The sequence below is a fragment of the Octopus sinensis genome, linkage group LG2 (genome assembly GCF_006345805.1).
Source record: "Octopus sinensis linkage group LG2, ASM634580v1, whole genome shotgun sequence".
NCBI lineage: Eukaryota > Metazoa > Mollusca > Cephalopoda > Octopoda > Octopodidae > Octopus > Octopus sinensis.
The window spans coordinates 155621171-155636337 of NC_042998.1; the positions used below are offsets into that span (position 1 = coordinate 155621171).

A 15167-nucleotide genomic window follows, 5' to 3' on the forward strand; every position below is an offset into this window, starting at 1 on the left:
ATTGAGCAGGACAATTTACCTGAAGGGATTTGTGATTTGTCTGCTTTCCTACTTACTAAGACTTTGGTTTTTGCTAGATTAAATCTAAGGTCCTTTGATTCTAGACCTTGCTTCCACACCTGAAATTTCTTCTCTAGTTCTGGTAGTGTTTTGGCTATAAGAGCTAGGTCATCAGCATAGAAGAGCTCCCAGGGGTAGCCCATCTTAAATTCCTCTGTTATTGCCTGGAGGATTATGAGTACTGATCCTTGTTGGACCCCCTACTTGTACTCTGAATTCATTGCTATTATAGAATTTTTTTTTTTTCAGTGAAATGAAATGAACTGTATATGAACATTATAATTGCAACGCCGTATTGGAAAGGCTAATTTCATATGTTTAATATGTAATTTATAAATGCATTGTATATATTGATGTGTTATAACTATTAATTCAAATGTATTGAAAAAAAATATGTATTACAAATTTTTTTTTCGCAAAATTTTAACAATTTTTCTGGTGAAAGGCTGATTGTAACAAGTAGCCATTTTAGCCATTTTTGAAATAAAGCGCGAATTGGCAATATGACGTAATGTCGTATTGCCGAAGAATTATTATTTTCGTTTTTCCCATTGGTTGATATAACTGCTCATGAAGATTCTAAAAAGTTACGTAAAGAATATTTGTAATGGATTTCGATTCTTTTAAGCCAAGTTGAGCAGTTATAAAAACCCTGGATTTTGGGAAAAACTTTAGTGTTTGTTGGATGTAACTGAACTCCACGACACTTTGAGACATTGCTGATTTTCATGCCATGTCCAAAGAAAATCACAAGTCTATTTTGAATCGTTGATTTATGAATTAGCTAGTGAATATATAGTCGTACTTCTACACGATGAAAATTATCTTTCCTTTCACATGTACATAATATAAAATATTATATTTATATAATAAAACTAATTAAGAAAATGTTTCTCTTCACCTTTTTTTCAACTGAGTATAAATATGCATTTCTGTAATCATAAAATTATATTTTCTTATAGCAGTTAAATGAACATGAAGAAAATATTATACATATATGTCGTTAATATTCGTAGCGTTCCATAAGTATATTTCTCTGTGGCGTTATATACTGTAGTTCGAATTTGTGTATAATGATAACACTTAAGTTATAAGTGACGTTTTAATCATTATATTCACCCTTACTCAAAAAAGCCAAATAAAATAATCTATTTCCCAATAGAAAACAATAAATAGCATTACATTACTGTAACAAAGCTAAATTGAGAATATACTATAATAATATAACCTAAGAGAAAGCTCAAGGTAGCTTAATACCGCAATAGGAAAATAGGCTGCGTGTTCAAATCACGTCAGGGTCACCAATTTTCAACAGCAATACAGCAGCATTAACAGCACTGCAGACCATGCCCACAGGCAATACCTGCAACACCTCCATGATCACTTCAGACCAACCAGCATGACAGCTCACAAGACTATTGGTACTGGACAGTGACCCATCAGCGATGACACCACATGATGTCAACTGGCTACCAACAACCTGCATTGCTGTCATCCTGCTCAAGGGGCTGTTCTCATTGCCCACCACCATCAGGCATGATTACAGTGGGCTACACAGCATGACATTGGTGGCATCAACAACAACAATGGAGGTCAATAGTCTTCTCTGACAAGAGCTGGTACTGCATTTCGACCTTGGATGACAGAGTGAGGGTGTGGCATAGGAGGGGTGAATGCTACGGAGACATGTGTCATGGAGAGAGATGCATGGGGTGACCAAAACATCATGGTTTGGGGTGCTATAGGCCTAAATCAGAGAATTGGGTCCCATGTCTTCCAAAATATTGGTGCAGGCATATCCTTAATTGGTTTATCTACCAAGCTACTGTCAATTCAGACAGCTGCTCCTTCCTTTGGGTCAACATTTGGCAGATTCTCTTTCCCCCATTTATTCTCTACATTTATCAGCCATTCACAAAGGCATTTCTAAGCCTATTTCTTTTCAGAATCATTAAATACAAGTGAACTATCATCCATTTGGACACATTTCTCCTATGATGTCACAATTTTCTCTCACCCACTGTCTTGTAATCCAAAACACTTCAAGTATCTAGTTCTCAAGTTGCAGAACATTGGGAAACTTCTTTTCTGCTTCTCACCTGGTTAAATATACATGTCTCCTAGCTTCCCTTTTGGCTATCTGATGCAGTTCCCTGCTACCCCCACTCTTACTGTCCTTCCAGGCTCATTTCTTTTCTCTAATGGCCCTGTCGACTACATTGTTTTACCACCATGTCACCTTAGATCAGGAAGTCACTAACAATTAACCTAAGTTGGGGGATGCATTCTTCACCTGGGAAAGTTTTGGCATTTATAAGCAGCAATTTTTCCCATTTTCTGACAAGAATGTAGTGCCCACCAGACTGCTAGGTGAACAGATGACTGGTAAGTTTCTTGAAGTTAGTATTGCAGATCATAAGCTCATTTGCATCATAGAACTCCAGCAGCTTGATTCCCTCCTCATTATGAGTACCAAATCTGTAGCCACCATGCACACCATGGAAGCCACCCGGATGCTGTCCAACATGCGCACTGAAGTCGCCAGCCACAAAGAGAAGGTCCCTGACATTCATCAACAAAGCAGTCTGCAAAAGGGTGTCACAAAATCAGTCTTTATGTTCATCAGGTAGTCCTGGCTGAGGGGCATAGGCCAAGATAATGATTACTCTTCCTTATTGCAACACTTGTCTAAGCTTAAGTATCCTGTAACACACTCTGACTTCCTTATTTACCTTATCAACCAATTTCTCAACAAGAAGTTTGCATATGCCCCCAACCCCATCACTGTTCTCTACCCAGATTTTATACCTATGCCGTTTGCCTGTGAGGAACCTAGTAGAACCTCCTCTTCTTGCTTCTTGGATGCAACACACATCTACAAGCCTCCATTCAAGTATCTCAGTAATCTCACCAGACCTACCCTTCAATGTGCCCACATTAAATGTGCCAACTCTGAGGGTGTGGAAGGTGTAGGCTGAGGAAACACAGGGATGGAGGACAGTATTTTGCAGAAAAATAAATAGCTTAATGATTATTTGTTTACAGTCGTTTTTATATTCCTCAGCAGCTTCATGAACTAAATGTTTCTTTTTCTTTCAGTATTCTTCTACCTTATTTTACTTTATTCTTTCATGTGTATATATAACCTATATTTCAATGAAGCAAAATATTACTTATTCCATGTATAAAACAATAGGTCATGTACTAGTAGGATATGATGTAGGATATGATCATCATTGTTTAACATCCACTTTCCATGCTTGCATGGGTTGGACAGAGTTTATTTAAGACAGATTTTCTATGGCTGCATGTCCTTCCTGTCACCAAACCTCACCTCTTTCCAAGTAAGGTAATATTTTTCCAAGGCCAGACATGTTCTTGTAGAATATTGGAAATGGCAGTTATTTACAACTATCATGTGATGTCAATGGACACAGCGGTTGTTCTTACTGTGTCTGCATGCTGGGATTCATCCAACAACTGCAGAACAACATGGTGGAAGATCTGAGCAAGAGAATCCAGGCTTTGATGAGAGAGATGAGTATTGGAGTCACCACCATGAAGCTGGCCCTGAATGAAGACTTTTGCTTACATTTGTAAAAGTGTCACAAGGGACAAATTCTGATAAGGCCAAGGAGAACTGCTTGATGAAAGTAAAGAAGTTCCTGAACAAGCAGAGGCATCTTGTTCAGCCGAGGATGCTCTGGTACTTCCCAAATGAAAAGAACTTCTACTAGGACCAGCTGCACAACTGGTAACTTGTCTACAATCCATGTGTTGTCATATGTGTCATGAAAACTAAGTTACCCCAAACTGTGATGGTCTTTGTGTGTGTCTCCAGTGAGGGTGACGTCCCACCCTTTTGAATAGGGCTTTAGGCTCAATTCTAATGCTATGTGAAGCTACTGGAGACTGTGCTCAAACCCTGGCTGGAGAGGGTTGCTGATGGAAGGCCATATATGTGATGGCAATATTCGACTCTTTGCCATACCTCTGGAAGGAGTCAGATGTGGTTGGCAGAGAATTTCTACAACTTCACCAGCCCCTATTTCTGACCTAATTTCCCCAATTGCATTCTCATGGATCACTATGAGTAGGGTGTGGTTGAGAAAGACACCAACCATTCTGCTTGCAATATCAAGGTTGAGCTGATGGCCAAGATCAAGGAGGTGTTCAAAGATCTTTTCAGGGACACAGTGAGGAATGCATGCACCAATTTCTGTAGCTATTTTGAGGCCATGGTGGAAGCTGAGGGTGGTTACGTCAAGTAAATTGTTATCTCTCAACCATAATCTAATTATTATTTTTTGATTTTTAAAAATACTTTTATTTTTGGATGGGATAGTTTATCTGTTTTCTTTTTTGTGCCAACAGTCAAATTTTGCTTGGACACCCTGTGCGTGTGTGTGTGTGTGTGTGTGTGTATGCATGCGTGTGTGAATGTGTGCAAGTGTACATGCAAACATATATACAGCCTTAGCCAAAATTATGGGGCAGGTATGAAAAAAATAGAGAATATGATTGAAACTCATTCACATAATTGAAAACAATCTAATAGACATTCTTGATTATATCCCATCAATAATTAGTATTTTATATGTTTTCTTTTTGCTTTTATAACCGCTTTAATGCATTTTTGCATATTTTGCATAAATGGTTGGGGCAATTTTCTGCCATTCAATGTGTGATACTAACATTTTTTCCTATTTTTTCAATAAATAGCTTATTGGTAGTTAATCTTTGTTGAACATGTCTCTGAATAAACAGATTTCTGAAATTCAAAGGACTCAAACAAGGACTATCCCAAGTCAAAATTGCAAGAAAATTTAAATGCTTCAGAAACGGTGTCCAAACAACCATCAAAAGGTTCAATGTGACCAATTCTTTCAAAAACTACAATGGTCAAGGTTGTAAAAAGTGTACAACTCTGAGGGAAGACAAGTTGCTGAAGAGGACATTTCTGGCCAATAGGAAAAGAACCTCTTCTGACGTAGCTGCTGAGTTTTGGGAAGCAACAAAGAGATATCAAATCGCACAAGAAGGTTATTAGAGGCTGGGCTCAAAGGATGTAAGGCTAGAAAGAAACCATGGCTGTCTGAGGTGAACAAGAAGAAGCGATTTTCTTGGGCAAAAGAGCAATAAGATTGGAATGATGATGATTGGGCTAAAGTTGTTTGGTCCGGTGAAAGCAACTTTGAGGTAAGTTCTCCATATTAGTTTCCACCAATTTATTAGGTATAATTGAATTTATTATGCTTGTACACATTCTTTATTGGATACCAAAAATGATCACTGGAACCCCTGGAGCTGTTTATGTTCATCAAAAAGTTGGGGAAGCTTATGATCCTAGATGTGTTATACTAGCAATCAAATTTGGAGGTGGTAGCATAATGATTTGGGGTTGCATGTCATCTTCAGGTCCAGGAATATTGTTCACTTGTAAGGGCAGAATGAATTCCAACACTTACACCAGCATGTTAGACCAAGTTTATCAACGTTAGGTAAAATTCTCAATGACAACATACCAGATGATGTAATCTTCCAACAAGTCAATGCTCCATGCTACATATCCAGAATCTCAATAGGTTGGTTTGAGGAGAAAAGGGTGAGGTTGATGGAATGACCCCCTCAATCTCCAGACCTCAACTCCATCGAACATTTGTGGTCATACTTGGGCACAAGAGTGAGGGTGCACAAATGTTCTTCAAAAAGTGAATTAACAGCCAAAATTCATGAAGAGTGGCAGAAAATTGAGCCAACCAATTGTCCTAACTTAGTTTCAAGCTTGCAATAACACATTAAAGGGGTTATAAAAGCAAAAGGAGGACACATCAACTATTAATTATTGATAGAATATACTCAAAAATGTTTATTATTATTATTTCAATTATGAAATAAATGAGTTTCAATCATACTCACTATTTTTTTCATACCTGCTCCATAATTTTGGCTAAGGCCGTATGTACACACACGGGGAGTTTCTTTCAGTTTTCATCTACCAAATCCACTCTTAAGGCCTTGGCTGTTCTGGGGCTATAGTAGAAGTCACTTTCCCAAGATGTCATACAGTAGGACTGAACCAGGAACTATGTAGTTAGGAAGAAATTTCATGCCAGCTTGTGCCTGTAAATATATAATTATTTGAAATTAAGAAATGTATCAAGAGTGTAAGTTTATTGCATCCTTTGTGTAAATTATTCTTTCATTTTTAAGGTAGCAGGGTGTGATTTGGTGTTGAATTTGGCTAATAGCATGTAAGCAGTAATGTTGAGACTTCTTACTTTGAAGACTGTGAAACACATGTTTGGGTGTGCACATATGCTTGTGTATACCCTCCCACATACACATGTATGCGTGCGCATGTGTGTATGTATGTATATATATATCTTTTGTGTATGCATCTAGGGTTTGTTCTTACCTGCTTAATCTGTGTGCAGTTGTAATGTTGTCAACTAAATTCTAGTAGAAAACAGATTGTTCAAGATGCCATATATTTGCTTATTTTGTTTGAATAGGGTTTTGTGAAACCTTCAAGAAAGAGGAGAAAAAATACCCATAATTCTCGGAAATTTACTTTCACTCTATTACAACACAGAAGCAGGCTCATCACTAGACTTTGGTGCCTGGAGGTGCTTCAGAATATTGTGGGTGAGCACTAATTTGTAATAATGCTGAAGTGGAGTTTCAAAATAAATGTATCACTGTAAAGTTTTTCAACAATTTAGTCAATTGGCAGAGTTGTGATTGAAGCACACCTTTTAATCTATCATAATTTTTGTGAATTTATGTTTAACCCACTATACAATTATGCAAAAACATTTAAAAAAATTTATTTGCCCCTTTTCCTCAATAAAATTTCAGCTTAAAAATTTTTCTTTTTTAAATCATAGTTTCAAAATACAGACAATCCGAATCTGTCATTTGCTTCTTGTGGGAGTGAGGTGAACTGGAAGGAAAGGGCAGTAACATCAACGACCAAGAAGCCCCACTGAAAGAGGAACAGGGAGCAATAAAGTGAGAGAAGCAGGACCAGCATGATCCTCTTTTGATCTCAATGCAGTCATGGTGAATGGACACATGTGGATGCATGGGTAAGTCAGAGCTTTAGCAGCAGCTACTAGCGATAGGTGTGACAGGTAGGGCACATCTTGGATTTTATACAGCTAGACATCTGACACTGAGAGGTTGGTGAACCATATTTTGTTCCTTACATTACAGTTCACTCATGCTACAAGCTATTTTGATTCTCATATATACATATATTTTACCATTGTAATTGTCCCCTTCCACGAGATTGCAGAAAAATAAGGATCAGCAATGATGCCATCAAACCTTTTTGTGGTGAAGGAGATGTAATCACCTGCATCCATAAGATCAAGGTGGCCAGGCTTCAAGGCACTGATGATACAGCAGGTATCATGGCTCTGTATCTGGAGGGAAATACATTGGCGCTGTACCTCGAGATGGATGGGAGAGACCAACTGGATGCAGCAAAGAGCAAGCAGCACCTAAAGAAGGCCTGTATGGAAGGATTGTATGCTGTGTTCAACAAGCTGGGAATAGTCAAGGTTCAATGACTAGCCATGCTATCTGGTTTAATCAGAGAGGGACTAGAAAAGGTGGCATGATTGGCTTTCATAACTGGCTTCCCTGACTTCAACTACTGCCAGGCAGCGAGAAAATGGTGATGAGTAAGCTCATTGCTCAAGGCTGCGTGTCATCACAAAACATTAGGCAGAATGCAGTGGCAATGGCAGCTGTGGAAGCCTGCGATGTTATGTGATGATCAGTAAAGAATGAGGAGAGAAAAATTGCTGTGGAGCAGCAGTGACTGTTTATGGGCCAGTGCCCACACATGGTGAGGGACTGTGCAGAGATGAAGCCCGAACCTGTTTGCTGCCACTCAAAACTGCAGCCAGGGAAAAGGCTACAGGGAAGTTGCTGACTCTTAATCTTCACCCAGGAGCAAGTAGAGGCTCTCGTGCAGTTGCTGCCCATAATTGAAGTCCTAATTGGAGGAAAGGTGTCCAGATCCCTCATGGATACAAGCTGCATGACGTCTATCATGACCCTAAGGGTAACAAAAAAATGGGAGATGACGAGTAGTGTTCAGGCAGTTGATGGCAGTGAAATTGGATGTAAGGGTAGCTGTGAGAGATTATGATTGACCATGTGGTAGATGGAATTGATGTGGTGATGGGCATGGACATGATCAACTGCCTTGGAGGTGTCAGTGTCAGTGGAGACATGGTTTCATTTGGTGTTGCAAGGGTGTCATGCGCTGAGTCTGGCACATGAGAGGGGACACTGCTCTGTAGGAAATTGTATTGCTTACACCATTGAGAATAAGATTCTCAGGCAGCAGTGGACAATAGAGTGGCACTGGAAAGGGGAGCCCCCTGACGTTGAAGAATAGGCTGAGGTATCTTTATCAGGAAGGTATCTTTATCTTGTGAAAGGAGGAAGTGAAGAGTGGACTGCTTCCAACGAAGGGTGAGGCCAGGCTGGTACTGAACTTTCAAAAGATGAATGGCCTCCAGCCAGCAAAACCATATTGGGACAATATCAAACCAATGTTGTTACCTATATTGGCCCTGCTTCAGAAATTGTGTCGGTTTGATTTCAGCCCGATCTCAATTTTGCAACATCGGGCCGATATGAATTTGAGGTTGGGCCAATGTGAGATTTTGGTGCAACATCAGGCCGACATATTCCCTGATGTCAGGCTGATATGAATTTGAGGTTGGACTGATGTGAGATTTTGGTCCAGTGTCATATTCACATCAAGGTGACATCTGTCTGATATGAAAATGAGGTTTGGCTGATATGTAGTTGTTCAACTTGAGAAGTCTCAATATCAGTCTGAGCTGATTTTGCCAAATGCCTGATCTGACTCCAAAATACATTCAAGGATGGGCTAATTAATGTATGATTAAACATTTATACTGGTTTGACATTGGCCACACTTTATGTTCTCCATAGCATTACACCAAATCCCTGGCATGAATTGCTCTGATTCCAGCCTCACCCACCCAGCGCTTGAAAATAAAAATGTTATATTGTTTCAATTTACAACCAATGAGGACCACCCGCTGTTAAATAGAAACAGCATTAAATTTATTTTGAAGATGTAAGTGTCTGTGCATCAGTTTACATGGCATGTGTATGGGAATATCTGAAAAATCATGTAGAAACTGCCAGAAAAAAATTAAAAAAGAACAACTCATTTTTCTTTGCAAACATCATTTATATTATAAACTATAATTGAAAAATGGCTATTTACAACACAACAAAAGTAAATCACAACATATAAAAGTTAATAAAAGTGCAAGAATAGAAAAAAACACATTAAATGTGAGAGATATCATCAATAAAATTGTATTTGAAACCACAGATAAGAGTATTACTTACTAACCTGGTGAAGGAGTAATTTAAATGGAAGACAAAACCATGTATATACGTTATTCAGCCTATTATTACTGGTGTGTTGCTAAAATGGATGACCATAAAAAATTGAGGTAACCTGTAAATTAGTTTTCTTAATTTTCAATTTGTGACAGATTCATTTCAAGAGCAGACTTGTCCAAGTTCTTTTTTCTCTCTTCCTTCAGCCACCATTTCTGTCACAGGCAGTCCAAAGCCATTCTCAAGTCACCAGCTTAACTTCTGCTTCTGTCGCATTTTTCATAGTCTTGCAAACAGCCCCCTGAAATTAATTGATTATGTTAGTTCTTAATGTGAGAATAACAAATGCACTCACATCCATTTATTCATGTACTATTCACAAAGGCAAAAATCTACTAGCATAAATTACATGAATTTAATTAATTCTACAGTTGAAAACAGATACAAATATTCATAAATGTTCACTACTGTTTTATGTCAGAATCTTCCAAAGCTAGTACAACCACTTTCCCCCCCCCCAGTCTGGCTAAAACAGTACTCAAAGTGAATATTAATATCCCAGGGCCATTTTCAGTTCAATGACTGCAAATCAAAATAAAAAAATGCAGTCATTTTCAATACACTATGAGCAAAAAGTAGAATAATAGCCTTTTTGTCAAACATCAAAAACAATTAACAGGGTTCTTGCAGGTTTTTAAAGTTTTAAAGATTTTTCAAGGGTATTTTCAAATTAGATTCAAAAACCATCAATACCACTCCACAAAAAAATTCAAAGGTTTCCAAGGACATCCTTCTGATAAAACAAAACTATTTATACTACTTAGGTTCTCAAATAATATTGTTTAAATATTGCCCAATCTATTTCCTCAAGTTGTTAACTAATGTGTAGCAATGTTTCCATGCCAGGCAGCCAACATTGATGTAGAAACATTGCAAATATAAATTCAGATGATTGGTTTAAATAGAATTTTTTTTTTCTGTGGTACAGGAAGTGGACTGAATATAAAACTTATAAATAAAAATTCAAAGTTTTCAAAGATTGCTGTGTGTCTGGATAATTTTCAAGGGCTTTCCAGGCCTGGAATTTTACTTTTGAAATTCAAGAGTATTCAAGGAATTCAAGGACCTGCGAGCACCCTGATTAAGAAATTGGTAAGGCCCGCAGCACAATTTAATCACAACACTCTGAAAGCCAAACTACACTGACGAAAATAAATTTAAGACCAATGATAAAAGTTCTATTTCTTACAAAATATTTTGTTACTAACACCATACAAATTATTTTCATCTTTTACACCTTATGCAGGATTTATTTCTCTTTCGAATGATGCAGACAATAACTATTTTTATACAACTTGAAGAATTCTAAAGCTAAATTAATATAAACGCTCCGAATTCAAGAGTATTCAAGGAATTCAAGGACCTGCGAGCACCCTGATTAAGAAATTGGTAAGGCCCGCAGCACAATTTAATCACAACACTCTGAAAGCCAAACTACACTGACGAAAATAAATTTAAGACCAATGATAAAAGTTCTATTTCTTACAAAATATTTTGTTACTAACACCATACAAATTATTTTCATCTTTTACACCTTATGCAGGATTTATTTCTCTTTCGAATGATGCAGACAATAACTATTTTTATACAACTTGAAGAATTCTAAAGCTAAATTAATATAAACGCTCCGAATTTTCTAAGTGTTTTCAGTCTTATTTGTGATACTAGATAAATCACGTGTTTTTTTAATCCTAACTTTTGACAGGGATATTGAATTTCCCTGCTTTTGATGTGGAAAATGAAAGGATTGCATTTTGAATTGCTTCCCCTGTTCCTGCTTGGAACACTAGGATATTGCTTGTCCAGCTGCAGTATGACAGCAATCCAACGTTCGCCTGATGTTGAAGTACTGTTAAAAAAATATACTGCTACAAATACAATTTTTTCTACATGGACCATGATAGTAGTAAATGGAATAGACAATGAGAAATGCAAACTGTAATTATGCAAAATAACTTTGTTTTGATGTAGTATTGATGACAGGCTGATATCAGCAAAAAAATACCAATATTCTGCTTTTCACCCAATATGGTCATATTGGCTGGAGTCATGTATTGTGCCACACAGGTGGCGAGGTGATTGACATATGCAGAGAGACGTTACAAGAATGGAGATGGATGACAGGGACAGCAACACTTGTTGAACTAAGTTGGTATATCTGATTTCCAGGACAACCCCTGTTGCTATGCTGCTAGCATCACACCATATGGTCCTGTTCTCCAATTTGGGAACATGCCAGTTTCCTCTAATTGTGTCTTCTCTTATCCTCTCTAGGATCTCCTTGTTGGCAGTGCTAGATTTGGAGTGGGAGATAGCTGCAGCGTATTAGCTAGGTAACCCAGATCTAAGGAGATTGCATTTCATGCCTCACGTGGGTGTGGATAGAACCCTGTATCTTGCCAGGAGGGTTGACTCTGATGAGTGAGAAACTGACAGCATCAGCTGGTGCAATACAAGGGCTAGACATACTGTTTGACCAGACTGGGTTTTGGGCTAAATTCTGTGCCAAAGATCATGGCGACAGTGCTCAAATATATCCTGGGAAAAGTGGATAAGGTAAAAAAAGCCACCAATTCTTATAGAGATGGCATCCTAGTAGATGAGACTGTAGTGTCTGCTGTAGAGGTCGTAGGTCACCTGAAGAAGTTCAGGTTGACTGTGAAATCACTGGAGCCAATGGTTGGAGGACCTACATTGGAGCTGAAGCTTCAAAGAGACAAAAGAGGTGTGTTGGTGTTTTGGAGAGGGAATGAGATTCCGGAGCTGCATACCAGTATCAACAGACGTGAACTATTCTCGATGTGGGAGACTAGTAGGTCACTATCCAATTACAGGATGGCTTTGAATAACATGCAGCTATGTCAAGAGACAAGCAGATGGGGCAAGATAGGAAGACAAAGTAGGAGAGAGGATGGTGGCGATGATGCAGGAGATCTTAGAGAGGGTAACAGAAATTGGAGAATAGGACCATATGCATAGCAATAGGGGTTGTCCTGGAAATCAGAGGTGTTGAAATGAAAGATGCAGTCTGGCTCAGAAAAGCAGATGATTACAACCACATCAACATGACTGAGTTAGATGTAGTGCTGAAAAGTGTGAATCTGGCCCTGAGATGGAGGCATGCTCTATCGAAATCTGAACTGATTTGGCTACTGTGCATAGATGGGCTTGAATCAAAGGGGCTGCAGAGATCTTAGTAAAGCACTGTCTAGGGGTTCTGGGAGAGTTAGCTGTCAAAATTAGTTCGAAGCTGAGTGTGATCTTTGTGCCTTCAGAAATGAATATGGCAGACCTGGTTGGCAGTGCTAGAAGATTTGGAGTGGGAGATAGCTGCAGCGTATCAGCTAGGTAACCCAGATCTAAGGAGATTGCATTTCATGCCTCACATGGGTGTGAGTAGAACCCTGTATCTTGCCAGGAGGGTTGACTCTGATGTTACTAGGCAGAGCTTTCAAAAAGTGGTTGATAGCTGGGATAGGGTCAATAGATTGACCTGGAGCAGGGTTAATCTATTGACCCTGCTCCAGGTGTGCACAAGCCAGGAAACATCGCTGTAGAGCACAACTGAAGGTGGATGTGACACACTTCTGCAGGGGATGTATTTCTCGATGGTCAACTGCAGACCTGGTTGGATGGCTGTATGAAGGGAAATGAAGACAGGCATTGCAGATGAGGTTGCATGTATCCTGAACGAGATATTCCTGGAGTGGAGCCCTGTGAATGAATTACTGATAGGCAATGGTACTGCATTTCATTCGGAGATGCTGAAGGAGAGGTTTGATGTGGAATGTGCACAGCTTCTTCAGAGTAGCATACAGGCCAAGTAGAAATGGATTGTGGAAAGACACCATCACACGATGAAGGCCATGGCAGAGTGAAGATGCATCTCATCACAGGAAGCAGTATTCAGGTATAATATGTCACCCTAATCAGTACAACATCAGAATGCCTTGTGAAAGTGAGAGGGCCTGCATTCATGTAGGTAGGAGGTGAAGTCTGAGTTAGAGGAACAGTGATGGCTGTTAATTCCAAAAATGATGTTTCTGTGGATGGAATGCCATGTCACATCTTGGATGTTTGCAGAATTATTGCTTTGTTGGACAATGAAGATGGAGAAGAGGAAGTGAGCAGAGCTTCATCCCTGTAGAGATCACAGTGAGCGAGATGTCCGCCCGGGTGGATGGCAGATTTCAACATCAAGTGAAGTGAGGAGGTGATCTTCAAGATCAGTGGGGTATGTGAGGATGAGGTGAACCGGAAGGAAAGGACAGTGATGTCAATAGCTGATGGGCCCCACTAGAAGAGGAAGAGGGAGTGACGAAGTGAGGGAAATAGGACCAGTGTGGTACTCTTTTGGCCTCGACACAGTTGAGGTGAATGGACACATGTGGCTGTGTGGGTAAGACAGGGCTTTAGTAATAGCTACAAGTGATAGGGGATACGAGTAGGGCATGTCTTGGATTTAACACAGCTGGACAGCTGACATTGAGTGGTAGGTGAACCATATTTTGTTTCTCACATTACAGTTCCCTCATACTATATTTCTGCTTATAATTTCCAAATACTTTTCAGATGAAAAGGTGTGTGATTTGGGATTTTTAGCTGTTGTTTCTAGCATGTCCCATGACCATCTTGGTACCTTCCTTGTATCTCTGTCATTCTGACACGTATTGATGTTTTTCAATATTTTTCTCCCCATCAACACATTTTATAGAATGATGATGCAGAAATAACACATGGAGGATCTTTTCTGTTTGACTAGATCTGTGGAAGTTTTGAAGTTTAATCAAAGTTTTTAAATTTGAATTTCCAGGGCTAATTCACTTTTTGCAGAAAAATTTTTAAAAAAAGTTAGTTTTAAACTTTAACTATTTTTACCCAGTCAGAAAACAGGATTTGGAAGCTGTCAGTTTATGAGCAATTGAATGAGTTGCCAACATTGCAAAAGTAGAATGTTTTAATATGAAACTGTACACAAATGAAATATTGGTGGAATTCTGCTTTATGCACAACATATAACCCCTCATGACTTTTTCATTTTATGGAATTTTTCAGAAAAGTGTGGTGTGTAATTTAAGGCCTATTTAGCTGTTATTTTTTTAGCACATCTAATGACCACCTGGTACCTTGTGTTTTAAGCATTTAATAAGTGAAAATTGACAAGACAGCAACAGAGAGGTAAGTAGCTTGGTAACAGCTTGGCTTGTTACTATGGAAACAGGCACCTGTGTGTCTGGCTTTCGGTTAGCGAAAATTACCCAAGACTTGCAAACTTTAAAAGCTATTAACTCTTTATTGATTTATGGTGAAAATGAATTTGATGTTAATGATTACCATACAAAACTACACCAATACATCAAATATGAAATCAATTGCCAAAAAATTGAAGAAATTGAAAAGTGACAACCAGACAAAAGGTCCCACATGGGTTTTGTTTATCTCAAGGGCAATCCATTGCTGGTATTTAAGTAAAAAATAAATTTTTTGTAATTTAATTTTTCTCTCCACCCCTGCACCAAGTGAATCTATGTGTGAATGTGTTTGTGTGTGTGTATGCATAAGAAAAAACGTAATTACTAACAGAAAAGTATGCTATTAAGATAAATTATCTTTTACATACATTTTTTAAATCAATGTGGAAA

The 15167-nt window shown here is 38.6% G+C and overlaps 1 protein-coding gene across 1 annotated transcript; it reads right to left on the reverse strand.

Annotated features, from left to right (window-relative positions):
- Positions 1-2426: 2426 nt before the first annotated feature.
- Positions 2427-4184, reverse strand: LOC115226458. Its single transcript, XM_029797458.1, has 3 exons — positions 4052-4184; positions 2793-3034; positions 2427-2645 (listed from the first exon to the last, which is right to left on the reverse strand). The coding sequence occupies exons 1-3, from the start codon at positions 4182-4184 to the stop codon at positions 2427-2429; spliced, it is 594 nt and encodes a 197-aa protein (XP_029653318.1).
- Between the last annotated feature and the right edge of the window lie 10983 nt (positions 4185-15167).